The sequence below is a fragment of the Pseudorca crassidens genome, chromosome 10, assembly GCF_039906515.1.
Source record: "Pseudorca crassidens isolate mPseCra1 chromosome 10, mPseCra1.hap1, whole genome shotgun sequence".
In the NCBI taxonomy this organism is placed as follows: Eukaryota; Metazoa; Chordata; class Mammalia; order Artiodactyla; family Delphinidae; genus Pseudorca; species Pseudorca crassidens.
This window is the reverse complement of record NC_090305.1, coordinates 80,100,967-80,128,181: the sequence shown is the minus strand read 5'-3', so window position 1 is coordinate 80,128,181 and position 27,215 is coordinate 80,100,967. Positions and strand designations below refer to the sequence as shown.

Sequence of the window (27,215 nt, the reverse complement as noted above, 5' to 3'; positions counted from 1 at the left end):
AAACTAATTTCTCTCCCTTTCCCTTTCTCCATATTTTTCATAGACTTTATTTAACTGTTTGAATTCACCATCTAGTTACTACCTTCTCTGAAGAACAGATTTTGGTCAGCAACTCTTTAAAAAATTAACTTACTATCCTAATTAAAGTGGAAGAGGTCAAAATAGACTACTGCAGTGAAGGGTGTTTTAAGCCATGTAGGTATTATGTTTGGGCAATTCTTGAAAAGGGGAAAAAACTCTTCAGGGAGATTTAAAACTTTAGTTTTAAACAAGAGACTTTCTTAAAAAAAAATGAAATGATGTGAATTGGCTTAGAATAAAAAGACAATAGACTAAGGAAGGAAAAGAATGTATTTTGTAGATAAAGCCAAATTCATGGCCTTGTGCATTAAATTTTACACAGTAAAACCTTACACTGGGTTTAAAGCTCAGTATCTTTCTCCTGCCTGAAACTGGTGATTGCATACCCTGGTTTTTCACATACCCCTTCCCCAGTCTACTCCCAGTGTTTCCAGTTGTCTCCTAACTGACAAAATAGCCTCCAAATAAGTTTAATTTTGAATCTAAAATAAATATACCCAATACATCTTTCTCTTTTTTTAATAGAAAAGGGAGGATGAGGCAGAGAAGACAAAATGGTAAATACAGTTAAAGATCATTTTAATTCTCATCTAAGTCTTAAGCTAGCAAGTTAAAACACCTTATACATAAGGCAGAGAAAAACTGTCCGTTTGACATCACTTCCATTCACACTGCTCCCTACGCATGGGAAAGACCAGATGTCTGGTTTCAAGAGTATTGGGCTTTTTCCTGAGTACTTAGTAAAATTAATTTTTTGAAGTTCAGAGAAAAACTGCAGCTCCTTCTGAACTTTAGCATTTTATGGTTTAATAATACTCAATATCATACACAAGAAGTGTTCAGCAGAAAATGATCTTTGAATATGTATGCATTTGCAACAATCCAAGAAAGGCTATGAAAAATTCTTGGAACAGGGTTTATTTTGAAAACGCCGTTATTCTAAAAAAAAAAAAAACAAAAAACAAATTCATAGTTTTCATAAAGATTAGTGGGTACAATGTAGTGTATGGTAAGGGCACTGAATAGGGAGGAAAAAGTCTCAGTAGATGACATTTCTTTCTCGTTGTCTGATTCCTACTAATTATGTACAAAATGTACATTAGATACTGTATTTCTCTCCTCCTTACAGAAAACAATATTTGGAAATTCCTACGTAAAGCTAATTTGCCATGAGGAATATAATGCCCTTCAATGGGGTATCTAGGTCTCTTCGGGATTGTTTTTTTCTTTAAACATACACCATGTGGTGCAATCTGTTCCATTCTACAAGAAGGGGGCTGGGGGAAAACTCTGGGTGGGCCAGGAATAAAGTCCCCTCTGGGAGTTTTTGAGGTACTAACTAGAAATGGGGGAAATGGTACCACTGAAGCCTAGAAATAGCTTCCCTTCTGCCCTAAATCATAAGCCAGGTTACATTAAACTTAAGGGTTTAAAAAAAAAATAAGATTTAGCAAGTTAGTCAATTTAGGGGAGAAAAAAACCTGAACCTTTCCTGAGATGGTTAAATTGCTATTCATTTTGTATTTTAATCTAACCTACTGGTGCTTTAATTTACAGAACTCAAAGGAAGCGTAATGCTCAAATATTTGAGGACGGCTCATGTATCAACCACTGTTTAATTTTGGAATATGCCTACTTGCTTGACACAATATTTTACCATCTCAACAAATGTTTAGCCTTTTTTTCACTTGACTAAAGAGAAATAAGTTTCACATCGCTTCATTCACCTTCTTATGTGCATATGCTGGGAAAGATTGGATGTTAAAAAAAAAAAAAAAAAAAAACTTCCTCATGTTCTCTCTACTACATCTAAATCTGTTTACCAATTCAAAGCTGCTAAAAAGCCCTGCATTCTCCTGCTAAATCAACTGGATGGCTAGAAACCAAACTGTAATGTAACAGGAAAAAAAAAAAAATATATCAATTTATTTTCGTGACAGAACAGTCTTGAGAAGGTATAAAACGGTTTTGGTCCCTATGCCAGTTTTCTTTTTTCTTTCTTTCTCTGTCTTCCTTTTTAAAGCGCTTTTGGCTTTTAAGCCAATCCTTTTTATAGTTATATAACAGTTCTAATATTTTGTGACATTTTGTATTGTGACACTATAGATGAAATTGTCATCGGACTGACACTCTGTGCTGTTTATTCCTTAATTACAACTGTTAACACTGTAGAGAAGTGTGCTCATCTGCCAGCACATGCTATGAAAACAACATTATTGTTACCCACACCAACACCCACTCAACAGGATATTTCCAAGATGGTAGTTTAAAGGAACTTATCAGCACAATGGACTTTTTTTTTTTTAGCTTGTCCTATTGTCGTCTTATAAAACCACAAACCAGTTTAAAATTGAAAATCTTTCATTGTGATGTGGACTCCTAAGCAGGAGCTGCTTTTATAATTAGAAAAATCAGAATTTTTTTTTTTTTGAGCACTCCAGCAGTGGTGGATTGAGGAATCCCAAAGCTATTGAGGGTTGTGACCCAAAAGTTTCTGACTGACAGTTGTTTGAGAAATAAAGAAAATAGAAGGGACAGGGAAGGATAGATTTAAAGATGAAAAGATGAGAGAAGAGTTACTTGTGTTCACAGGGTTGGCAATCTTTAAATAACCAGGTCAAAATCCAGCGACCATTCCCAACTCTAATAGGTGTCCTTTTTCAGAACCCAGTCTGAGCCCTCCTGAAACTGGCTACTTATTGAATGCTTGGTAGTTTAGTTCTTGCTTCGAGAATTTTTACAGGTCCAGTGATCTATGAGGGACAAAATCCTATGAATCTATTTCCTGATCAATATTATTATACTAAGCGATTGTCACTGTCTTTTCATTTGTTAAAAAGCTAAAAGAGTGAGCAAACAACCACTTGGATCCTGAGCCTTATCCCCATAACAAAATAACTGAAAAGTAAAGATTATAGAAGATGTAAAATCAGAACTACTGGTATTCACTGTTTAGGTGATAGTGACAGTAAATGACTTTTTTTTTTTTTTTTTTTTTAACAGCACACAACACTCATTCAGCAGCTTATTTAATCAACAGTCCACCTTTCAGTATCAGCTTTTAACACTTCCATGGGTTTGGTAGAAAGCAAATTCATGACACTGAAAGAGTAGTAGGTCTCCCAGTGATGGCCCGAAAGTTCCAAGTAGATTCTCAAATCTTCACTGTCATTGAGGAAGTAATGAGACAATGTGAACATGTCTGATTCCTAAAGTTCCTGCAGTGATCTGCATATTCTTTAACACTCAGCTTTCCTAAATAGGTTTTTCAAACAGTATGTGAAGAAGCTATTGCTGCACCTCCTTTTGAATGGTATCTTCTGCTTCATTTGGATTTTCAACACCAATAGGATATGGTGCTCTTCCTAAAAGAAACTGTTCCCATTTGGGAATATATTCTTCTACTGATGCCCAGTAAAGAGTCTGGAAAAAAAACCAACATCCAAAAGTAAAAAAGCATATCAAGCAATTGAACTTGGCTCTTCATAATAGTCTAAATGTTTATTCACTTAAGTGTGTGTGTGCGTATACACACACACACACACACACTCACACATATACGTAGAATGCACTTCCTCTACAGAATATTTTATGTTAATTTTAGAAAAAAATCTGGCTACTTACTAGTGTTAATTTTCAAATTTCTCAGTAAAACTAGAGCCTGGCAGAATTACAGGTTTTACAATTTTATTGTGATTTTACACGCCCTCTTGTGGCCAATCTTGTGATTATTACCAGTAGTATCATTTATGGCTACACAATCATTAAAAGTTTTTGTTTACTGTTCCCAATCCCATACTAAATGATCGCCCATACTAAAATTATCACAATGAAATGATTCAACACGAACAACTGCTTTAGAACTAACAGAAAAAGATGTGACCTGGATGAGATCAGCACCTGAAATATAAGGGGCATGCTAGAGGACTCAGGTGAACTGACCCCTTAATTGTAGGGGGGAAAAACATTTAAAGTTATGCATCCGCAAAATTATGCACCCGCTATATCTTTTAGAAGAGCACCTGATATGGCAAACTGTAACTTCTTCCCACATTTTTTTGGATAATAACAATAATATCAACATCATCTAGCTATTTTTTTTTTCATCTAGCTATTTTTAATTCAAGTAACTTGGAAGTTGAGACGCTGTGTTCCTATACTGACTGTAGCAGTCTGTAAGCTGTAGAAGCTCACACTGCATTGCTGTACGGCATCTACACGCTTGCATGGTTTCCTGGCTGAGTGCCCTAAGGAGGCCAGAGAAAAGTCAGATGCCAGAAGCTCTGTGTCACAGGAGGGCATTTGATATGAGATCTTCACTATCCAGCTCATTTTCAGAATCAGTCAAAGAGTTAGATAGCATTGGGGAGCCATAATTATTCACACTGAGCATTAAAAAGGTAGGGGGTGGGGGCAATTCCCCGCCAGTCAAGCGATTAGGACTCAGCACTGCCACTGCGGTGGGCTCGGGTTCGATCCCTGGTCAGGGGACTAAGATCCCACAAGCTGCCTGGTGCAGCCAAAAAGTAAAAACTAAAACATAAAAAAAAAAAATAAGATGCTATTATTAAAAAAAAAAGTATGAGGGCTCTGAAAGCTGAAAATGATGAGGGGTTCCATGTATCTATGCATCTATGCATGTGGTCTGAGAAGTAGCCTGACATACTTAAAATAAAGGTCATCCTGCTGTGCGAGACTAGCTAAGAAAAATACCAACCAAGGCCTGTGGTTGGGTGTTTTCTCCGCCATTCACGGCTGGATTAACCCCTATTGTGTGGGCCCTGTACGGGCCAGAGTAAGGTATTGGAAAATTCAACAAAGAAAAAGACATGGCCAAGGCGCAACTTTGAACGGGAGTTCTTTCTATCCTTGATCACTGCCTTTCCTTATTACTCTAGATGACACAGAAAATTGCAGGGCAAATTCTCAGCCTTTAATTTTTGAGTCTATTCACATCACTGGTTAGGAAGCAAACAAAAACTGTATTGAAAAAAGGTCATTAAAAATATAAAATCAAACTATTCTATATGTAGCAAATTCCCTTTCAGCACACATACATTCATATACCAAATACGGTTTATTTTTGCCAACCATCTTCCCAATCTGTTCTTGAACTGAGCAAAATCAAACAGACAAAAGCCACGCTATACTGCATGATAATATGCATTTAAATAGCGTTGGTTGCATTTTTGGTGAAGAGACTGAGCTGCTACTTCTAACATCAGCCAACAGGAAAAGCATTTTGGTTAGGCTGTCATCTTAAGATTTCGTGCATATTGTCTGTTAGGATTTAACAAGAGTTGTTTCTAAGTGACTCGGTGAAAAGACACAAGGTCTTGATAAAATTTTCACTTGATGTAAAATTTTTTTAAAACCCAGATACTTACAGATTACCCACTACATACAAAGCATGGCACTGTGGACATAGAGAGATCAGTGAGACACATCTCATTTATTTTACTGAATGAAGGAATCTGGGATATATACATACACAGCCACTTACAATGCACTACTAACTGAAGAGCCTCTCTTCTTTTTTTTTTTTTTTTTTGAGGGTCTCTTCTTTCACATTTGTTCCTTAAGATTCTCACCTCAAGAGAAGCCACCTCAGGCGGTGGAACTGGATGATTCTGGGTCTGTAGAGACTTCTCTGCCGCTTCTATATCCTGTAACAGAAGCATTTTCAAAACAAAATGTATTGAAACCACACACACAAATGGCACCTGTAATAGCAATATCTGTATCCCAGATCTCTCGCTTCAACTCTCCTCTGGATATACAGTTTGAACTGATGGACAGGCACTGACAGATCACTGCTTAATTAACCGGTTTCAAAGAGAGGATGCAGGGTTTCTTATTTTAAAATAAAAGGCAGGGATGGGGGTGGTACTTCTAAGTTCTGCCTTTTTCATTTTAAGTAGCTAGGAAATGCCAATAATTCTTGGAAAAAGAACTTCCTCTAAACTGCTCAGAGTACTAACTTAGCTTTAAAATCCTTTAAAAACAGCCAGATGGATAAAATAGTCAAATATTCCGATACGAAAAACAATCAGATACTCGGACCCATGCTAGGCTGACCTTCAAAGAGTTCTAGTCTGCCCAGATAATGCAAATGGTATATGAATGACACACATTACATTTGTTCAATATTCCATTTTTTAATTTTATACTTAGGCAAATACTTCCCACATTGAAAAGGTCCATGAGGTACCTGAGTACTTTGCAACAAGAACCTTTCACTACGCTATCTAGATTTTTAGTATCAGATTGCTAAGCTAATCTCAAAGGCAAGTTTTATTGCTAGGTAGTATTGATACATCCTTCAGCTGATGGCATTCAAGTATCGTGCAGTACTTTGTAGTTGAACTTGTAGATGTTTGTGTTTTCTCTTACGTTTGTAGAAACACAAGTGTACTTAAGGTTGATTCATACGTCAGTAAAGATTTTATCTAGATCTGTACATAAAGTTCACACCCAGAAATGTAAGACTTTGCAAGTTGTTAACAGAAATATTCGAGCCCTGTTAAATAAATACTCCCCAAATCAGCACCTGTGTTGCCTTGTGCTTCCTTAGGTTTGTCAAGTTTCCAGGGTGTTGGTTGAAGGCCATGTGAATTTTGTCTCTCCTTTGAGCTTAGTGAGTCGAGAGAAGAGAGAAAGTTCTCTGCTCCATGTACAAGCACTGGAGTGATCTAAGTACAGGGCTGTTGGACAGAAGGAGAGCGATGGAAAAGGGCGTGGGAGTGGGGTGTGAAGAAGCCAACGCTGAACAGGAGAAAAGAGATAGCAGATGGCAGCGGCGGGAGCAAGGAATGGGTGTGAAATGGAAAAGGGAAAAACAGGAAACTCCCTAAAGGGACTCCCCAAAGTTGCACAACCAGTAATGCACCTGCTGTCTAGAGGAAGGTGATTTGAAGGGGAAAGACAACAATTTAGGGATAAAATGCCCATCTATAAGCGTGTCTCTCCCATACCAGAAGTTCACGGCCAAGACTCAGGCTTAAAGAGCTCTTGATGCCGATGATACAACAGACATGGGAGACCAAGTCTTCTGATTACATTGAAATTTAAGAAGGTCCTGGAAGAACCATTTTTTACTTCTAGAAATCAAACAATAAAAATCAGAACCCCAATTTTACCATTATTCTAAGAACAGTTACAAAGTTATCTTTACTGGGAGATCTGGGTGCCACTAGCACCTATAGGCAAGATTAAACATTGTTCTTAAAGATCAGAAAATAAGGATACTGAATATCTCGTAGAGAAGAGCAGATCTGCAACACAAAGAGCAGGAGATGAGTTTAGGAGGAGGGACGTGTGGCCTGGAAAAGCAGGCCTAAGTCAGCCTCACCTAACTGTCCCCTCTGCAGCATTTCAACAAGGGATTATTACCCCTCCAGAGAACTTCTTCCTTAGCTTAAGTCATATTTCACTTTCTTAGGTGTTTCGCTTACCTCTCGGACTCCTTCTCCTCAGCTGGCTCCTTTTTCTCTGGTTTAGTCCTCAGGGTGGGCTTTCTTAAGATTTGTGACATCTGTCCCCATCTTTTTAAGTTTCCTCTCTCCAAGACTGTCGCTGATCTAGCTTTAATTATTACTGAGGAGGGATGGCTAACTTTTCTTCCTAGCCCTTATTTCTCAACCTGATAAAACTAAACTCATCTTTTTCCACTGAATGTACTGAATGTATAATAGTGGGAATTCTACCCACTCAGATACCTATGCAGTATCCTCGAACTCCAACTGTTCTTATTCCTGCCATTGAAAAATTCAAAGTTCCCTGTATTGTTCCATCAGGATGTCTCCTCGAGCTCTTCCATGTCATTCTCAATGCTGTTTCATTCAACAAATACTTCATACTTACTTGTACTCATGCCTAGGCCATATCTCACTTTAGTTCAATCCGTACCTAACATGGAACTGATTAGTTTTGCTAAAAAGTACCTTAAATATGTCATCCCCTAGATTAAAAAAAAAAAAAAATTGGTACTCACAACACAGAGGATCAAACATGCCTTCCTTAGCCTGACCCCAAATCTTGGCAGTTTGACCCCAGCCTTCTATAGCAAGTTAAATCTTAATACTTCCATATAAGAACCTTCCTTTACAGTATATGCTGCCCGAAGGTAAGGGCTGTGTCTCATACAACCTTTAAGAATCTGAGAATCTAACAAAGGGCAGGGTATGTACTAGGTACTTAAATATTCATTAAATAAATACAGACTGAGGTATCAAAGTTTCCTGAGTATAAACCAAAAACTTAAAAAAAAATTTTTTTTACAAAGCACCCAAGGGGGTAGGGGGAGAAAAGGAAAAAAGAGGAGAGGAAGAAAGGCTAGTTGGCCAGCCTTACCTGTACCTTGTTGCCTTGTTGTATAGATTTGTCACTAGACCATTTAAAATTTTATATACTTAGAGAACAAATGAAAAAGCAATCCCTACAAATTTGAACATAAAATGAAGCAAACGTAACTGCTATCTAGTGGTGGCATAACCACATGGAGAAGAATTACATCAAGTGGTCTTAGAACACAGTATTCTGACTGAGCATCCCTAGTGAGATACACCCTAATGACAAAAAGGATTGTAAAAAGGATGTTACTGAAAACCATTCTCAGTAATCACATGGGTGGTGACAGTGCTGTCTGTATCACAGGATACATTGGTATTGGAAAATTCTTTGGGAACAGATTTTTGGTTTGAGGAAAAGAAGTTAGAGGTACAAGATCCATGAGTTTTTAAGTTAAAAGCCTTGCAAACTGGAATTCTGGAATTTCTGATATGAGCTCCTGATGTATTTTATCTTAAAAAAAAAAAAAGTTGCAATAAACCCCACTAGTGCCCAGATAGAGGGCTCTGAACATATTTCCTACCAAAAGGATCCAGGGCTCCTTGGAACAATGGCCAACTCCAGGTCTAAGCAGCAAATGCACATGATGAGCCTGGAAGATTGCATCAGACCAGAAAGGAAGGAAACTGTCAGACTGTTAAGATGCCATCAGAAGCACTCAGGAGCTAATCTGACAAGGTTCTCACTTGGTAAAATTGGGACAAGTTGAGAATAAGTAGGAATAAAAATGGAAATGGATTGAAAAATTTCAAATCCCAGACAGCTCAAAAACAAACAAAAAAGCAACCAAAACCAACAACACCTAACTGGTCACTTTTGGAAGATACTAGAGAACCAACCTATTATTTTGAAAACTAAATAGAATCAAGCATTCATCATGCTTTTTCCTCTGTGAAATATACCTCAGTGTAACCAAATAATTGATGAAGGGAAGTTTATCAATATAAATAATTAGCAGTTGAATGAGAAGGAATAAAATAATTGAATATTGCTTTTTGCAACCCCTAATGAATATACTTAGGCAATGATCATCAACAACTAACATTCCAAAACGAGAGAGAGAGAGCCTGGCATTACAGGAGTGTTCTTCCCCAAAACATCGAACTTCAGTCTGATCAGGCCTCTGTAATCTGCACTGATAGTGGAGTATTCCTTAGCCTTATGTGGCTGCTGAGCCCTCGAAATGTACAAGTCTGACTTAAGATGTGCTGTAGGCACACAATACACACTGAATTTTGAAGGTCTAGTAAGAAAAAAGAATATAAAATATTTACTAACCTTTAATAGCAGTTACATTTCAAATATTTTGTTTGAAATTTTAATAATACGTAATCTGTTTAGGTTGACGTTATTAAAAATGGTTCCTAGGAAATTTAAAATTACATATGTGGCATGAATTATATTTCTGTTGCACAGCACAACTTAGATCTGTCAATTATAGGAATGAGGGGGAAGAGAGGAACGTGTTAAATGGGTACCTCAGTGATAGAATTAGCACTATCTAGAAACTCGACAGGACAAATGACCCAGTTCCTTTAACAAATAGATGAAAAGGGGGGAAAAAACGGGCAGGGAGTACTTTTAGAAATTTAGGAGATGTATCAATTACAAATTGGATTTTATTTGGAACCTGATTGGATATTTGAGGATTTATTGTTAATTTCTTAGGTTGATACTGATACTTTGATTTTGCTTAAAATAGTGCTGATCTTTTAGTGATAAATATTGAAATATAGAAAGAGATATACTGAGGGACTTCCTTGGTGGTGCAGTGGTTAAGAATCTGCCTGCCAGTGCAGGGGACATGGGTTTGAGCCCTGGTGCGGGAAGATCCCACATGCCGCAGAGCATCTAAGCCCATGCGCCACAACTACTGAGCCTGCATTCTAGAGCCCGTGAGCCACAAATACTGAGCCCGCATGCTGCAACTACTGAAGCCCGTGAGCCTAGAGCCCGTGCTGCTCAACAAGAGAAGCCACCGCAATGAAGAGCAGCCCCCGCTTGCTGCAACTAGAGAAGGCCTGCATGCAGCCACGAAGACCCAATGCAGCCAAAAAAAAAAAAAAAAAAAAAAAGAGATATACTGAAATATTTACAGATGAAACAATGCAATGTCTGAGGATTAGCTTCAAAATGATCTTAAGGGGTGGGAGTGAGGAGTATAGACAAAACAAGGCTAGCTGTGTTCCGATAATGATTGAATCTGGGTGATAAGTGCATGGAAATACATTCTTCTATTCCTTCTTTTACACAGGTGTGAAATTTTTATAGCAATTAAAAAACACGCTTCCAGTGTGCGTGATGGTATAAGTGTCACTCTCTGGCTTTCAAATCCATTATGATTTTGCTAAATTTCATTGTATTAATACTAATTGAAAAAATCCCTGAGCCTGTTTTCAAAGGCCGCTACCTTCTATATTTACTGACTAAACCTTCACTGTGAGTTTTCTTTACTGCTTAGACTCCTATTCATTCTTTTACTAATATGTTTGATGGAATTAGTCTCTTTCTTATTGCTCCCCTTTTAAAATCATGCTTTGATATTTTTGCTAATTTATTTTTTCAAGTGCAATTAGAGAAATTTTTGTTGGGCTTTTATTAAATATAAAAATAACTTTGTGACAACTGACTTAGAAAAATAATAGTCTTCCCAGGCAGGATTAAGGCGTATGTCTCCATTTAAATTTTCTCTTACAGCTCCCACTGAAGTGTAATAATTATCTTAATACCATTCATGCAGATCCCTTGTTAAAAGCATTCCCAATTATATATTTTATAGTTTTATTGCTAATATGAATGTGGTGTCTATTTTCCAGCTGTATATATATAGGATTGCTGTTGTTTTTTATGTTTACATTTTATCCATTAATTTTACTCAACTCATACCAGTTTTGAAACAACTTTGGCTTCTCTAAGTATAAAACTACATCATTGAAAGATGCTAGTGTTATATCTTTCTTTCTGAAAGTTAAAGCTCATGCCCTTTTAGTGTTTATGATATTGTTCAGAACATGTGAGTAAGGTCAAATAATGGACGGTGATACAGTCATCCCTATTTTGTTACTATCTTATAGGAATGCTGCCAGGCTTTAATGGTACCATTTTCAAGTGCACTCCGTACTTAAGTACGTATCCTGCTATAACTTAACCTGTTCTTGACAAAGGGGTATTAGGAGTAGTTACCTTATGGTTTCCTCATCTCTAAATTAAGGGATTAGCCCAGATCATTGGTTTTCACAGCTCCTTAGAGCCACAGCAGTGCAGGCAAGAGAGGGCTGAATGGATAGGGCTTTGGGCCAAAGCAGGTCCACTTTTATCTATTTTATATCTTTGGGAAAAGTTTTTATGCTTAAAAAAAAAAAAAGACATTTAGATAAGAATCTAAGCTATATGCTTTTTAAAGTCTCTCCCAACTCAAATTGTGTAAGCAAGTCCTATTTATTTTACTGTCACGATAACTTCTATGAGAGAGCCACTAAGATTATACCCAAAGTTAAAGAAAATAATATGCGGGAAAGAAGGACAAAAAATTGGATATCCAGTTATTCAAAGTATGTTTAAAAGAAAAACGGGGAAAAACTGCATCTCTAACAGCAAGCACTGTATCTGGGATGTAAGAGATAGTTGAAAAATGTTTATAAAAAGATTGAAAGGAAATACACAAAAATATACTAATTTCTAAATGGGCAGATGATATAGAAGGTATTCTTTTTCATCTTTGCTCTTTCAAGTTTTTTTATAGTGAGAATATATTACTTTGATAATTCAGGGAAAGAACACCATACCAAACTGGTTTCTAATGACTATGAAACTAGGTTCATTATCTTCCTTCTAGATATGACAAGGAGCTACCTTCCTTAAATTCAATCTCTCCATTATTGAAATCATTTTGCATCTAAATAGCAAATGACTCTTTCTTAAAGACCCATTCATATGTTTCTTATATAAGTCTCTCTCTCTCTCTTTTTTTTTTTTTTTTTGGCTCACTTTCAATATTATATTATCTCTACATACCAAGTCTCAACTTCTTCATCTGGTCTCAGAATACATATTCAGCCTTGTTTCCTGTGACTTTCCAAGCTAGTTAGCTTAGGATCCCATGAACATTATTAGTAAGGCCATTCGTTCTTCTTCTGGTCTTGAATCTTCCTTAAAAATTCAATGGCATGCCTTCCCATCTGCCTACTGAAATGCAGCTCCAGCTTAGCTTCCTCTCTGAGACCTCATAGCATATTCTAGCTTTCAAAGAGTTTTTACACTTACTCCTAAAGTGCTGAGTATTCCACATAATTTAATTAATGTTTGATCATACAAGGTCTCTATTTTGTGTGTGACAACCTTATGTCATCAACTGAGCCTGTAAGCTACTTGATCTAAAGAACTCTAACTTATACTTACTTTATTATCCTCACTTTCTGCCCAGAACTAGCTCAATAGTAAGGACCCTCTGGGCATTCATCAAATACTTTCTCATTAAAAGGAAGACACTTAATATTACCTGTACTTGCTGTAATAAGTAGCAAACAAGCCTTCAAGACTTCCAATTTAGATTTTCTGACTTTTCCGTGCAAATTCTAGATTACCCTATATATTTCCACTTAAAAATAAATATTGCAAACACCATTGGGCAAGTAAGACATATGGCAATATAGAATGCTTTGGTAGCACTATGGCTGTGACTTAAATTACTGTGGATCAAACTGCCAGAAGCTGAGAAGATAACTGAATTTTCCTCTTCCTTTATCCTCTAGTGAGGACAGAAGAGAACTACATCATGCCTATCGATGAAAATATTTAACAATAAAAAACTGAAAACACTGCTTTATAACTTAAATAATATAGCCTTACTACCAAATGTTTTAGTCATAGGATCTCTTGGAAGCTTGAATGGAAGCAAACTTTAGGGTTTTAATTATGGATGAAGCCATACAATTCTGGAAGCAAAGTATAGCAAGCAGCCAAAAATGTTACACATATGATTTTACTCCAAATGGGCACACTGGCCAAATGGTGAGGCCTTGCGCAATCACATACTTTGACCACCTCCTCCATCACCATCAAAAAAGATCAGGGAAATCTGTTATCTTAGATATGAATTCTGTGTGTTGACTGTGGCCCCAGTAGGGCAAAATCAAATTGTTTTAAATACATGATAGGTGCTTTATCGTGTTTCAGGATCTCCCTACGAATAAAAGAAGATGGAAGATAGAAGCTATGTCTTGTATTTATTCTTGCACAAAGGTGACCTTAAAATTCTTCCTGTGGTGACTGATTTTTCCTTAGCCTAAGCAAACTTCAAGTATTTTCATTTTAAAAAATGAGGATCCGTGCTTCTGGTCCAATTAACATGGGTTTAAAAAATAGACAGTACCTCATTAATTCTTTCTGTAACTCAAAACGAAGAAATTACAAAAATCAAAGTTATGAAGTTGACCTAAAACGTTTTTGCAACATGGGGAAAATATATTTAATTCAGAGAATCTTACCTTTAAAAGACTAATGTTCCTTTGTAAAGCAGTCTCAGCTGTTTGCATCTGAGGGGTCTTTTCCTTGTTTTGATCTCCAAGTTTATTCTCCATTTGTTGAAGTAACATTAATCTTTGTGATACTCTAGAGAAAATGAAGATTATATAAAGTTTAAAGAAACATTTTATTGCTTGACCAATACACTGATAAATAACTCATTTTTAATTGCACCTCCCTTCAAGTTCAACCTGTTTTGAAAGCCAATTACTATGTCAATTAATAAGACAATGAAAACCTTAGGTAGTTCAGTACGCCTTAAGTCTTGGTAAAATTATTTTTATTTTCATATGTATGCTATAAGTACATGTTTCTGTTTTTGTAACCTCTCTGGTCTTTTGAAATTATTGTAGAGTGTTGAAAAATATTTAGTGAAAATGCAAACTGTAATACATATCCCTTTGTACACATACTTATATATACCTCCCCACACATACGTTGATATAACTTGCTATACGAAACCTTCTGCTTAACACTTCAGTACCCCTGAATCTTATGTTACACATTTAGAATTGTGCTAAACTTCCATATGTTTGAAGAAGCAATAAAAATATTTTTTTCCTCTTTTTCCAAGAGAAAGATGATGGTTCCATATATGAGTGAGAGGCTGTGTTTACACGTGCATACTCACAACAAGGTAAAACAGTAATTGAAGAAAGATGTAGAAAGGTGTAAGTAAATTATCAAACTACTTTGTTATATATATAGAGGACTTTAAAAGTTTCTCCCTGGTTATATGCTCATTTTTACAAGATTTTGGTCTTATTAAATGATCAGATGAGAAAAAAATACACAAATGGTACACCTAACAGTGTAACCATTTCCCAAATAGTTGAGATTTTCAAGAAACACTGTGTTGCATAGGGCTGTTCTTGAGGGTAGAACTAAAACCCCAGGTCTCTGAACAGTAATTTTTGTAAGAAAAATACCTTAGGAGGCCACGGTAGAGAGCCTGGTAATTAAAGGAAAACATGAGAGCCCACAATACAGAGGTTAGAGAAGGGTTAATACTAAATATAAGTGCAGGACTGGCCATATAATTTGCAGGGCCCAGTGCAAAATGAAAATTTTTCTCCTTGGCAAAAAATTATTTGGGGTCCCTTGTTAAAAAAAAAAATTACTGAGGATTTCAAGATAGTGAAGTTAGAGCATCAAGTGCAGGGCCTGTGACTACACAGTCACACCCCCATGAGAGCCAGCCCTTGGTAAGAAGTTTAGAGAAGTTCATTAAATACCAATGTGGAGTATAGAAAGCTTAGAGGGAGAATGAATTTATCTAGATATTAGTAACAAGAATTAAGAAGACAGAAAACACAATTAGACCTTTTAATCTTTATTATTCTAGAGGGATAATGACATGCCTTAATACCAAAATCTCTCAAGTGTCAGAAAATTAAAATGACACACTTACAGATTTTTAAGTCTTCCTATGCACACAGTTTCACTAATAAAGCCAGGACAGTTTGTACATTGAGATTAGCCTTTTTAAAAAAACTTACATGTCTTCATGTCTTTTAGAAAGGCGAATTTCTTGAGCAAACAGGGACGTCATCTTTAATTAAAGCTGCCTTTATAAGCTTTCTGCTAAGTAATAACATTTAAAGTTACTTCTACCACATGTCCTCAGCTTTGCAACATTTGATCATTCAGCACCTCAATCCACTGGTTCTCTCAGAAGGGAAAAATACAACTTGAGCTATAATAATGTATAAAATGAAAGGAATGCACTTAAAAACACTTCTACTCATGATACATAGTTTTCCATATGCCAGATGCATCCCAGAACACTGTGACACAGGTAAATGCAGCATATTTCCCCTCTTCTTTTTTTACCCACATTTTAACCTTCATCAGAATTCAAAACAAACAAGCAGCTGGTACTAAGACTAGTAAACATTTTACTGAATCAACAGGAAGAAAGAAAGAAAGAAAAAAAACCCCACTGTGTAAAATTCAACAGAGGAAAGCGCCTGGGCCAATATAGACAGAGGTCTAGCGAACTACTTGGAAGACTGAGTCTGCAGGCAAATATGGTTGGGTGCAAGAGCTGAAGGTGCCTGCCCAAAGGGAGAATGCAATTTGAGCTGTAATGATGTAATAAAAAAACAGGAATGAAAATTCCTTCTTGGAATGAAGCACTGGCTTTCCTAAATCTTATTTAGTTAATACTGGTTGTCTGCTCACCGCCTGAGTGTCCAGCACTGATTTTTTTAAAAAAAACTGAGCCCTTCCTTCACACACACATGGAGCGTACGACACTGAGCACTGCCAAGGGAAACAAACACCGTCCTGCCCTCAACGGGTTTCCTCCTCAAGGCGCCGCTCTGTTTTCAGCACCGCGGACAGCAATCACTAACAGGCTCGCCCGGAAGGGGTCGAGTTACAGATACTTTCCGACGAAATCACTGCAGGCCAATCCTCGCCGCCTTCTTCCCAGTTTCGGATGCAGCGTCAAGGAAATTCCTGGAAGTGAGTCCAAAGTAACTTCTTTTCTGTTGCGACCACCATCAGCACTTCACACTAACCCCAAGACAACGTCTGCCGTTTGAACCGAAGATCCGCTGCTTCTAGGAATCATCAGCCCACGGACCGCTCAAATTCCGCGTACACTGGAAGGACTCGGGAACTTTCCTCATCACCCTACCTCTTCCCCCTTAACAGTATCCGCCCCACCAGAGCGCAGCCGTCCTTCGGACACTCGGACACTCGGGGCACTCACCCGCAGGCCGTCCTGCTGTAGGACCTCACTCACTCACTCTCCGAACCCCACACTGACCTCTTCCGGGAGGGCGCCGCCGACTGTGTGGACGTTAGGTCTCGGTGCAGACCTGGGCGTGGCCACGCCACCATCTTTGCGCAAGCACGACGCGACGCGAGGTGATGTCATCACGTCCTTATAAAAGGAGGGCGTCCCTCACCAAAGGCTAGTGAAGTGACGCTTCTCTGAGGAAGTGAAGGTTGGCGGAGGACTTCAGGAACCCCATGGAAAATCCGTTTGGTGGTAGCTCCATTTCAAGCGCTTTTAAAATGGTACCTGCATGTGTTGAAAAGACTTCAGAGAGTGAAAATGGTGTCTTAGAAGCCAGAACATCACAGTAGAATGGGGAAGGGGAAAAACACTTCAGAGTCGTCCAGAGACTTTACAGTCAATTCCACAAGAGCCTAAGGAAGAGCTTCGCGGTGGGCATCTGATGCTGAGCCCGGCAGCAGAGTTCTGCCTGCTTGTAGGGCAGCCCCATAGGGACAAGCATGCTGATCTTTCACTTCTTGAGGAATTTGTGTATCAGTCGTTGTATTTGCGTGGATGATCTCATTCAGTGAATCCCCACAACGCCTGGTGAGATGGATGCCATTCTCCTAACTTGACAGATGAGGAATCAAGCTTGGTCATTTACGTAAGTTGTAGCTTGAAGCCAGCAGAGCCTCAACAAGAATTCCTGCAGCCCTCAGGACAAACATTTGGGAATAATCCCTTAGTGCATTCTTAAACATCCTTTTCTCCCCTTGAAATAACTTTGTGAGTTACATGGTAGTATCCTGAGTTACAGAGGAAGAAGTTGAGGTTCAAGAGGGGTAATGTTTTCTTCCTGAAGTTTACTGAGTTGGTAAAGGGCAAAGAGCTAGGACTCCAATCCAGGTGTTAAATTTTTTTCCTTCCAGAATATCTACGTAAAACTTAGCTCCTGCTTCAGGGCTACTGCACTTCTATGTTTTCTTTGCTTGGAAAGCCCCTTCCCCAGATACTGACATAGACTCAGTTTCTCATCTTTCAGTCCTACTTCCTCAGTGAAGCATTCCCTGAACCTGCAGTATAAGATCGCAAGTCTGTCTCTTCACCCTTCCTCCTCCTCCTCCTGTTTTACTTTTCTCCAGAACACAGCATCATTCCATGTATTTTATAATCCCTTGTTCATTTGTTTACCAGTGCGCCCCCAACTGGAATCTGAACTTCCTTTTTATATTTTTGTCTCTTCTATTTGCTGAGCAACTAGAACTGCCTGACTATAGGTGCTCAGTAGATATTTTTGAATGAATGGATGAAATAATTCCCCCGTGGTAATTCTGTCATAATTTAAGAGAGGTCTGTCTTTAGTTGCTAGGACTTTTGATTTAGCTGTTTCACGGTGTTACTTAGTAAAGATAAAAAATAGACCTCTGCATGGTCCTGTGTTCTAGGAATGAAATGGAGCTTTGGCACGATTACAAGGCATTCTTGTTTATCTTTTATGGATGTTAACAAATAAGGATTTTGCTTAAATTGGTAATGGGTTGAAGTTGAGAACTGGAAGATGGCCCATTAAAGCATTTGGATGTTGCTGAAGACAAACTACTCATCTCCCTTCTTTATGTGAACTTGCATAGTGACACAATTGGGACAATCCCAGCTCTTTCAACTTTGAGCCCAGCTTCTTTAGGTCATTGCCTGCCTTAGCACTGAACTAAGGAATGAATACCTCAGAAATGTTCTTGCAGTTTTTAGGAGAACAGGAAGCAGGGATATCTCACAGATACTTAGAGATTATCTAGATAGACTATGATAATTTAGTGATAGCATCCCATAAAAGTATTTCCTCCCTATCTAAAGATCTACAGTGATAGCACCCTTCCTCCTGACATAACCCATGGTTGATCCTTTCTGAGATACCTGGCTGGGGAGGAAGAATCTCTGGCAATTACACAGACTAGCTATTAATGTACAGCTTCTGTATTTATTAGGTAAGTTTAGGTACTTTCTGGAGTGAGGTATTCATGGTCTACCATGAAGATTGTTGTAACCTACTAAGTAACATTTGGCCCATAATGAGGCTTTCTGTAAATATATAGTGAAGTTATTATTTCCTAACCTTAGACTAGTTCTGTGTACTAGCATGCTATAATTGTTCCCTTAGCATTATTATTTAGAAATTATTGGCTCATTTAGTCATAAAGATGTATTTATTAAACATCTATAAGATGTCTCTGCTCTCAACAGCTGAGAATCTGGCTCAGCTCTTAAGATATATGCAAAAACTAGAGGATGATGGTTGACAACATAAAAATGGCTAATGCCTATTGAGTGCTTGCTCTGTACTAGGCACTTTGCATGAATAATCCTCATAATAACCCTATGAGCAAGGATGCCGAACTCTTGCTATCTTCCTGTTCATAGCTGAGAAAACTGAGGCGTAGAGAAATGACTGACTTCAGGTCACACTGCTAGTAAATGAACTGCAGCTTGTTTGATGTTAGTATTCTAAGTAACTCTGTATATTATATTGAGAATGTGAAGTTAAAACGTATCATACAGATTATGAGAGTGCTAGAAAAGACAGGAGAGACCACTACGAATTGGGATAGTCTAGATGGCATTTTGGGAGACTGAGGTAGAGTTTGAAAAATGGGTGGGATTTGGAAGTCTGTTTTTGTGATTGTGTGTATCAGGTGGCAGGTGAGTTGGGGGTGAAGTCTTCAATGTGAAGGAGGCAGTGGACACAGGAGTGTGTGCTTCAGAACACATCTGGGGTGAGGGCCAGTGGAAAGGAAGCACTGAGAAGAGTGTTTTCTCCTCATTTCCCCCAATTTTGAAGATTTCATTTCTGGTACCAGAGGATGTGAAAATAGAGGATTGACAGTAATAAAGAGAAGGTGTTATTAGAGATGACACCGGTAAGTAGAGAATAGAAATGAGGGCAGAAGAGGCAGGCTTGCGGATGAAAAAGGAAGGACAAGCTTTAGAGTAAGAAATAATTCAAAGAATTGCAGAATCCTTGACAATTTGAAAGACTCCAAATGACTAACAGTAAATTCTATTGTGGTTTGTATAGAGGCCATCTTTTTAGATTCCTTTTGGGTTTACTCTGTGTAGTCAAATATTAAGAAAATAAAGACCTCATATCTGAAATGGAGTTAGTTTTTCTTCTGTTTTGGGAAATCCCAGATGAAATTTGGAAAGTGGGGCTACTTGCCTGTATTTCTGCTTTTCTTCACTTTGAAATAAAATAATTAGAATCTTACCTTTTTCCATAGTTGTAGACTGTCCATTTTACTATGGAAAAATATTCTATTCTCCAAATAGATCTATAATGCTTTAAATTGTCCCCACATGGGTTTTGGCCAGAGAGAACTTACAACGAGATACCTCTTTGGGATCTTTGGTCTGTGACTCAGCTATCAATCTAGGTCCAATCAGATAAAACTCTGCAGTCTAGAAATCATGATCACAGCTGGCACCTATGTTGTAGATGTTCTTCGCTGGGAGAACAAGGCCATCCTAGAGATTTCCAGTGAACATTTGCATATGACTTTTCCTTCTAGGGGGGCAAGTTAAAAACCTCAGCAGTCCTAAAATTCACTTGAGGAAGCATTTGAATTTTAAAGTTGACAGCACATGTGATAATTCTTAGCAGATCATTTGTATGTTGTATACGTAGAAATATATATACTCGTTACTTCCCAAGTTTTAGTAATTCAAAGTTCATGCAAGCCTTCTGTCTTAAACTGACATGCTTGCAGCTGTGTATAATTTATAAAGGCCTTTTTTTTTTCAGTCCTGTCTCCTTGATTTCCCAGCGACTTTTAATTCATTCATTAGTTTCACTATAACTCTTTAACTTGGGTTTTTCTTTTCTTTTCTTAATGAAAAGCAGTTTACTTTTTTATTTTTAAAGCAAAATAAAAATCCAAAGTATGCAATTCTTTCACTTTTCAAGCTAGGGACCAGGAACATAAAATTCTATTCAATAAAAATATCATGGTAGTGAAAATGCAACATCTATAAAGAGGTCTCGTTTTCCTTATCTATTTTTTTTGAAGCAGAAGAACAAAAAGTAAGAGGTGATCTGGAGTTTTAAAGAAGGGAAACTTTTTGAACTTTTAAAGAAGAGTAAACATTTCTAGGTTTTTAAAAAGCAATGTTGTAGTTCTAGCCTGAAGCCTGGAACCACATGAATCATTGAAGTCCTTTCTATTCCTCACTCTTGATGGGAAAAGAAAAAATAACAAACCCTTATTTCTTTTTTTAAAATAAATTTATTTGGTTGCATCAGGTCTTAGTTGCAGCATGTGGGCGCCTTAGTTGCAGCTTGAGGGCTCCTTAGTTGTGGCTCACCTCCTTGGTTGTGGGATGTGAACTGTTAGTTGCGGCTCGCGTGTGGGATCTAGTTCGTGGACCAGGGATCGAATCCGGGCCCCCTGCATTGGGAGTGCAGAGTCTTAACCGCTGCGCCACCAGGGAAGTTCCCCCTTATTTCTTTCTATGAAATTTGGGGGTGCAATGGAAGGGTCATATTTCCTTTTATCTATTTCCATGATGTCATATCTCTTGTGTTCTTTAGGGTAGCATGACTGAAAGTGTTTAGAGTTGTGCTACATTTTCATGGCTTGGGCATTTAGTATCAAGGGGGCTAGTGAACCAGATGACGTTTAGACAAGTTCTGGGTCATGTCAGTGAACCAGAGGTTCCCCCACTCTAGGAACAATAAGGCAAAACAATGTCTGATATTCTTTGCAGGCAGTTCTATTTGAAACTCCCCCAAAGCAATGTTTTGTGACTGCCATTCTTGTCTATCTTGAGCCCCTCTTTTTTTTGTCTTGGTGAAATATTTTATTCTTTTTGTTAAAATTTTTATTGGAGTATAGTTGCTTTACAATGTTGTGTTAGTTTCAGGTGTATCAGTTATACATATACATATACATATATCCATTCTTCTTTAGATTCCTTTCCCATTTAGGCTATTACACAGTATTGAGTAGAGTTCTAACTTGGGTTTTTCTTGAAGCAGGGATTCTCTCTTTCATAACCTTCCTTCCTGTTTATTTTCTCCACTCCCCCCACCCCCCATTTTGCTCTTATAAATCCTGTACCGGCTTTATCATTGGTCCTCTATTGAGCAAGCAATTAAAAACTTTCTTAAATGCATACTTGACTACTTGGTAAGCATTGTATTTAATGCTAGGCCACTGTGTTTACCCAACACATTCAAGGTTCCTTTTTTTTTTTTTTTTGGCCACGCCACTGAGATGTGCAATCTTATTTCCCAAACCAGGGATTAAACCCGGGCCCCCTACATTGTTGAGTATTTTTGCGTCTGTGTTCATCAGTGTTATTGGTCTGTAATTTTCTCTTTTTGTAGTATCTTTGCCTGGTTTTGATATCAGGGTGATGGTGGCCTCATAGAATGAGCTTGGGAGTATTCCTTCCTCTGCAGTTTTTTGGAAGAGTTTCTGAAGGATCGGTGTTAACTCTTCTCCAAATGTTTGATGGAATGCGCCTGTGAAGCCATCTGGTCCTGGACTTTTGTTTGTTGGAAGTTTAAAAATCACAGTTTCAATTTCAGTAGTTGTGATTGGTCTGTTCATATTTTCTATTTCTTCCTGGTTCAGTCTTGGAAGGTTGTACCTTTCTAAGAATTCGTCCATTTCTTCTAGGTTGTCCATTTTATTGGTGTATAGTTGCTCGTAGTAGTCTCTTATGATCCTTTGTATTTCTGTGGCGTCGTTTGTAACTCCTTTTTCATTTCTAATTTTATTGATTTGAGCCCTCTCCCTTTTTTCCTGATGAGTCTGGCTATAGGGTTATCAATTTTGTTTATCTTTTCAAAGAACAAGCTTGTAGTTTCATTGATCTTTTATTTTCTTTGTTTCTATTTCATTTATTTCTGCTCTGATCTTTATGATTTCTTTCCTTCTACTAACTTTGGATTTTGTTTGTTCTTTCTCTAGCTGCTTTAGGTGTAAGTTTAGGTGCTACTGCTTTTCAGTAATGACTTTCTTAAATTGAAAGCTGAGCGATTTACTGATGGTTTATTCTTACAGACCTTCTCCTCAGATTTGGATACGAATGCCACTTTTAACATAAGAATATTAAAAACATTAGGTAGTTAAATATACACTTGGGATTTGGCTAATTTTTATAATCAAACTTTTCAGATATAAAAAATGAAATAATTCCTTAATATCCTTATATATGAGTCTGCTTTTCTTGGACTCTGAAAAAATACAAACAGGAGGCCATAGAAATAGACTGAAATTTTATTTTCTTTAAGTTTTTAATGTATTTCCCCAAGTCCAAATGTGTATTAGTTGCTCATTGATTTGTTTATATGTTCAAAAACAATGTTTTAATTAGATTACATGTGAGCCTCACTTTTTAGTTAACCGAAAATATTTGCAGCTGGTAGAAATGTTAATAGTACTTTGAAAAATTGGATAGTTATCCTTTTACAATTTTGTTTGAAGAATATTTGTTTGTTATGAAATAGGGGTGAAACATGTTGGCTCATATGCCTAAAATTTTGAAGAAGAGTAGTAGAGGGGAGAAGAAATGGATTCATTTTAACTCTAGATGGCAGTTAAACACAGCTAACAAAGACCAACTTGTTTGAAATACAGAAATACAAAAATAGTAGAACACACACGCATTCTCTTCTACCATCCAGTTAATTATATTCTCCAAAAGATATCTTGGATTGATATTACTAAACAGAGGTGTATAAAATGTAATTACACACAAATGAAATAAATAGTGTAGACCTGTAATTGCAAGACTTTTTTTCAGCTGGTAATATGGCATATACCTGTGCAATGGTATAGTGCCTGTATCTAATTTTGCCATTTTTACTAACATTTAACTCAGTGTAGTTTTATTTTATGTACAATTATTTACCAATATCAATTCAAACCACATGCCACTGGGAAATCTATTACATATTTAATATCTTGAAAATTTTTAATAGACGCAAAGTTTATTTTCATAAAAAATTGGGTCCATAAAAGTCCACTCCAAAATCTGGCACAGATATCCGAGCATGTTCATTTGAGATCACTTTTACTTTTCTTGGCTGTGCATTTAAAAATACGCTTTTTACATGTAAATATTTATTTCACAATGTTAGTGTATTGCTTTTAAGGTACTAAAATTATGATTCTGATAGTATTTATAAAGGAAAGGAAAAGCTTGTCAGATCATACTTTGTTCTCATCTCATGGTCCTAGCTCTTTGAGTAGACTTTCTATAGATGTAGAGTGCAACTATCTCCAGTTTATAATTACTGTACATTGATATGATGTCTAGCAAATAGAATGAAAAGGACTTAAAGTAGGCCTGATTAGTCTAACCTGATTTGTCAGGTGGCTTAGAAAAAGAAAGGATGTGATATCTTTAAAATTTATTGATTGCAGATTTTATATGAATTAACTAAATCCTTTTGAGAGGACTTATTTGATTGATTTTCATTTTTCGTATGTAGCAATTTATGTCCTGAGTTTATTTCCAAACGGTGGATCAATGCATAGGCAGTAGCTGACACCCAGGGCAAAGGGCCTGCATGTGAGCCCCCAGGCCGTATAGTTCCAAAACCTTGTAGGCCTTGCACTCAGGGCATAGGTGAAGTTGTTCTGCCTCTTAGCCACAAAGATATGGAGATTCAAAGTAGCCTACTGGAAGCTTAAACCCTGAACATCTCAGATCCTGGAATTGGCACTTGCCTTTGAGTTCGTAGAATAAATGTTAAGTAGGCTTTCTAATAATAGAGATGTGATCCTACTTTAGAGAGTTTGGTGCCCTTGTATTGATTTCCCTAGACTCCCAACTCGTAATAGAAGATGTTGGTTTCTAATAGTTTCTTGACGAATGCTTGCTGAATATAACTTGGCAACATGATAAGTGCTTTGTTTCTTTTCCTTTTTTTGAGCAACATAAGAACAGTCCGATGTTACTCAAAAACTGAAGTAAAAGAACTTACCCATTTACTTTAGAGAAGTTTCTGCTAGCATTTTATAATGATTGCTGTAATTGCTGTGCATGTTTCCTTGCATGAATATAAAGTTGCCAGAGCTTCTGATTTTTTTCAAGTGAAGACAGAAATTTGGATTTTAATGTGAAATTTTCTGATTTTTCAGTGTTAGCAACTAATTCGAATAAAAAAGAACAAAGCAAGCACAGTGCACACACATACCAGTGGTCTGATGGCTTGCAACCTTCAATGTGCACTACTCTCATTTTGTAAGCACATTTTTAAATAACATGTTCTGAAATTTATTAATTTAGATCTTTTAGTTATGGTTGTCATCTAATTATACTTTTTTGACGTTACACTTCAGTTCTCTTAAAATTAGGTTTTGGGATCTTTCTTAAAGTCTTCATTTTCATCATCATTCTCTTGAGTAATATCTACAGATATCTGCTCCCATCCTTCGCATTTCGATCCATCCTAATTTCACTTTCAGAGAATAACCTTAAATTAGGTTTTGGAAGTAACTTGCTATGGGCAGCACAGGCCACCTACTTTGGGTCCAAAAATGCAAGTACTAAAGACTGGTGCGTGATAGCCTCCTCATTAGTTTTTCTTCTACTTTTTTTCTTTCCACAATCTTCTCCACAGTCACAGTGATTTTTGTTTCAAAACATAAATCAGAACTTGTAACTCTCCTCCTCAGACCATGAGGTGGTTTTTCATTGTCCTTTGAGGAAAATCCATGCTCCTTCCCATGGCCCTGCTTTATCAGGCTCTGGTTACCAGTGTTCTCACCTCTCACCAGATTCCCCCTCGTTTACTCTGATCTTGCTAATGCTCACCAAGCTCAGTCCTATCTTAAGAACTTTTGCACTCAAGAGTTCTCCCTGCCTGGAACATCTTCCACAAAGCTTTTCATGCTCTTCACATGTTACTCCCCGAGAATCCTTTCTTGCCCACTTGGATGAAAATAATCCCTTTCACCATCATTTTCTGTCCTCTCTTTAAAAAGTATTTATTTATTTATTTACTTACTTACTTACTTTTGGCTGCATTCGGTCTTCATTGCTGCTTGTGGGCTTTCTCTGGTTGCGGTGAGCAGGGGCTACTCTTTGTTGTGGTGCACGGGCTTCTCATTGCGGTGGCTTCTCTTTGTTGCGGAGCACGGGCTCTAGGCACATGAGCTCAGTAGTTGTGGCTTGTGGGCTCTAGAGCGCAAGCTCAGTAGTTGTGGCGCACGGGCTTAGTTGCTCCACGGCATGTGGGATCTTCCTAGACCAGGGCTCGAACCCGTGTCCCCTGTATTGGCAGGCAGATTCTAAACCACTGTGCCACCAGGGAAGTCCCTTTCTGTCCTCTTATTATTTTTGTGGTGCTTACCTCTCCCTGATATACATTTGCATACATATGTACATAGACACATAGACATACACATATACATATATATCATATATATTTGCTTACTTGTTTATGGTCTGTCTCGCCCACTAGAATATAAATTTCTTGACAGCAGGAACCTTGTCTGACTTGCTGACTGCTGTATCCTTAATACCTAGAATAGCACCTAGCCCTATTCTGCATAACAGGATTGTCAAATAAATGAATAAATAAGATCTAGGTAGCCACTTTGGTATTGAGTGACAGAAGAGAGATCTCAAGTTTGGAAAGGGCTGCAGAAACAAAGTTAGGAGGACATGGCAAGTTATGACTCAGGTACCTCAGTGCTGTACATTTGGTATAGCTGCCTGTCATTGCAGCCACTTACCCCAGTAGGGTTTTTTTTTTCCAATTTTAGAAATTTGATTTTCTGTATTATATGATAGAATTAAAAATGTTAAACATGCTTTGTACAACTACATTCTCCTGAGTGACTTACTAAATTCATGGTGTGATTTTGCATGTGGAGTACTGTAATAATATAAAATCTATTACAAAGTTATGCTTTCTGAATCTACACTCTCATGTTAACATGTGATGTTCACAATAAAATCCTGGGATGTGTTTCATAGTAATACTTTGAATTGCTGTCAGGTAACTAAGGATTCAGAGACATAAGATTAAATAATTGTTTGTATAGTATTTTCTTTGTTTTATATATCAGTATATATGAGTTCTTGGTAGAGATGTAATTCACAGTAGACACAACACAGAAAATATGTTAAATTGTTAAAGCTTTTCAGCATTGTTGAAATCAAGATTTTCTTGTAGTTTTTGTTGTAATCTAGTTTTGCACGTGAACTTTTATCTGTGTAAGACACATTTTCTGACAGCTGGGAATGCTTTTAATTTTTTTAAGCTCACCATTTTGTTTTCATTGATAGTTTAAACATAGTCTGTTGAGAGTACTTATGGAACTTTACAGAAAGTTCTGTGAGGAAAAAGACTTTATATAAACTTACTTGTCTGCCAACTTTGCTGTACATAAATATATCCATATAAATTTTCTACCTCGGGACTTCGCTGGTGGTGTAGTGGATAAGACTCCATGCTCCCAGTGCAGGGGGCTGGGGTTTCATCCCTGGTGGGGGAACTAGATCCCACGTGCATGCT

General features: G+C 37.4%; 1 protein-coding gene and 1 long non-coding RNA gene across 10 annotated transcripts in view; one reads left to right on the top strand and one right to left on the bottom strand.

The window, feature by feature from the left end:
* Positions 1-643: 643 nt before the first annotated feature.
* Positions 644-16,831, bottom strand: CEP15 (centrosomal protein 15). 9 transcript variants are annotated; one of them, XM_067755043.1, is made up of 7 exons: positions 16,730-16,817; positions 16,138-16,416; positions 15,453-15,534; positions 13,917-14,040; positions 8,954-9,022; positions 5,673-5,747; positions 644-3,504 (listed from the first exon to the last, which is right to left on the bottom strand). In XM_067755043.1, the coding sequence occupies exons 3-7, from the start codon at positions 15,503-15,505 to the stop codon at positions 3,370-3,372; spliced, it is 456 nt and encodes a 151-aa protein (XP_067611144.1). In that variant the 5' UTR covers positions 15,506-15,534; positions 16,138-16,416; positions 16,730-16,817; the 3' UTR covers positions 644-3,369. The 9 variants fall into 9 exon arrangements, with proteins under 9 accessions (XP_067611144.1, XP_067611143.1, XP_067611142.1 ...); XM_067755042.1 differs by having other exon boundaries at positions 15,453-15,537; positions 16,673-16,786; XM_067755041.1 differs by having other exon boundaries at positions 16,673-16,786.
* LOC137232608 (uncharacterized) overlaps positions 16,814-27,215 on the top strand; it is a 26,183-nt gene continuing 15,781 nt past the window's right edge. Inside the window, exon 1 of the long non-coding RNA XR_010947094.1 lies at positions 16,814-16,983. This is a non-coding gene — a long non-coding RNA (uncharacterized lncRNA). The remainder of the gene's footprint in view (positions 16,984-27,215) is intronic.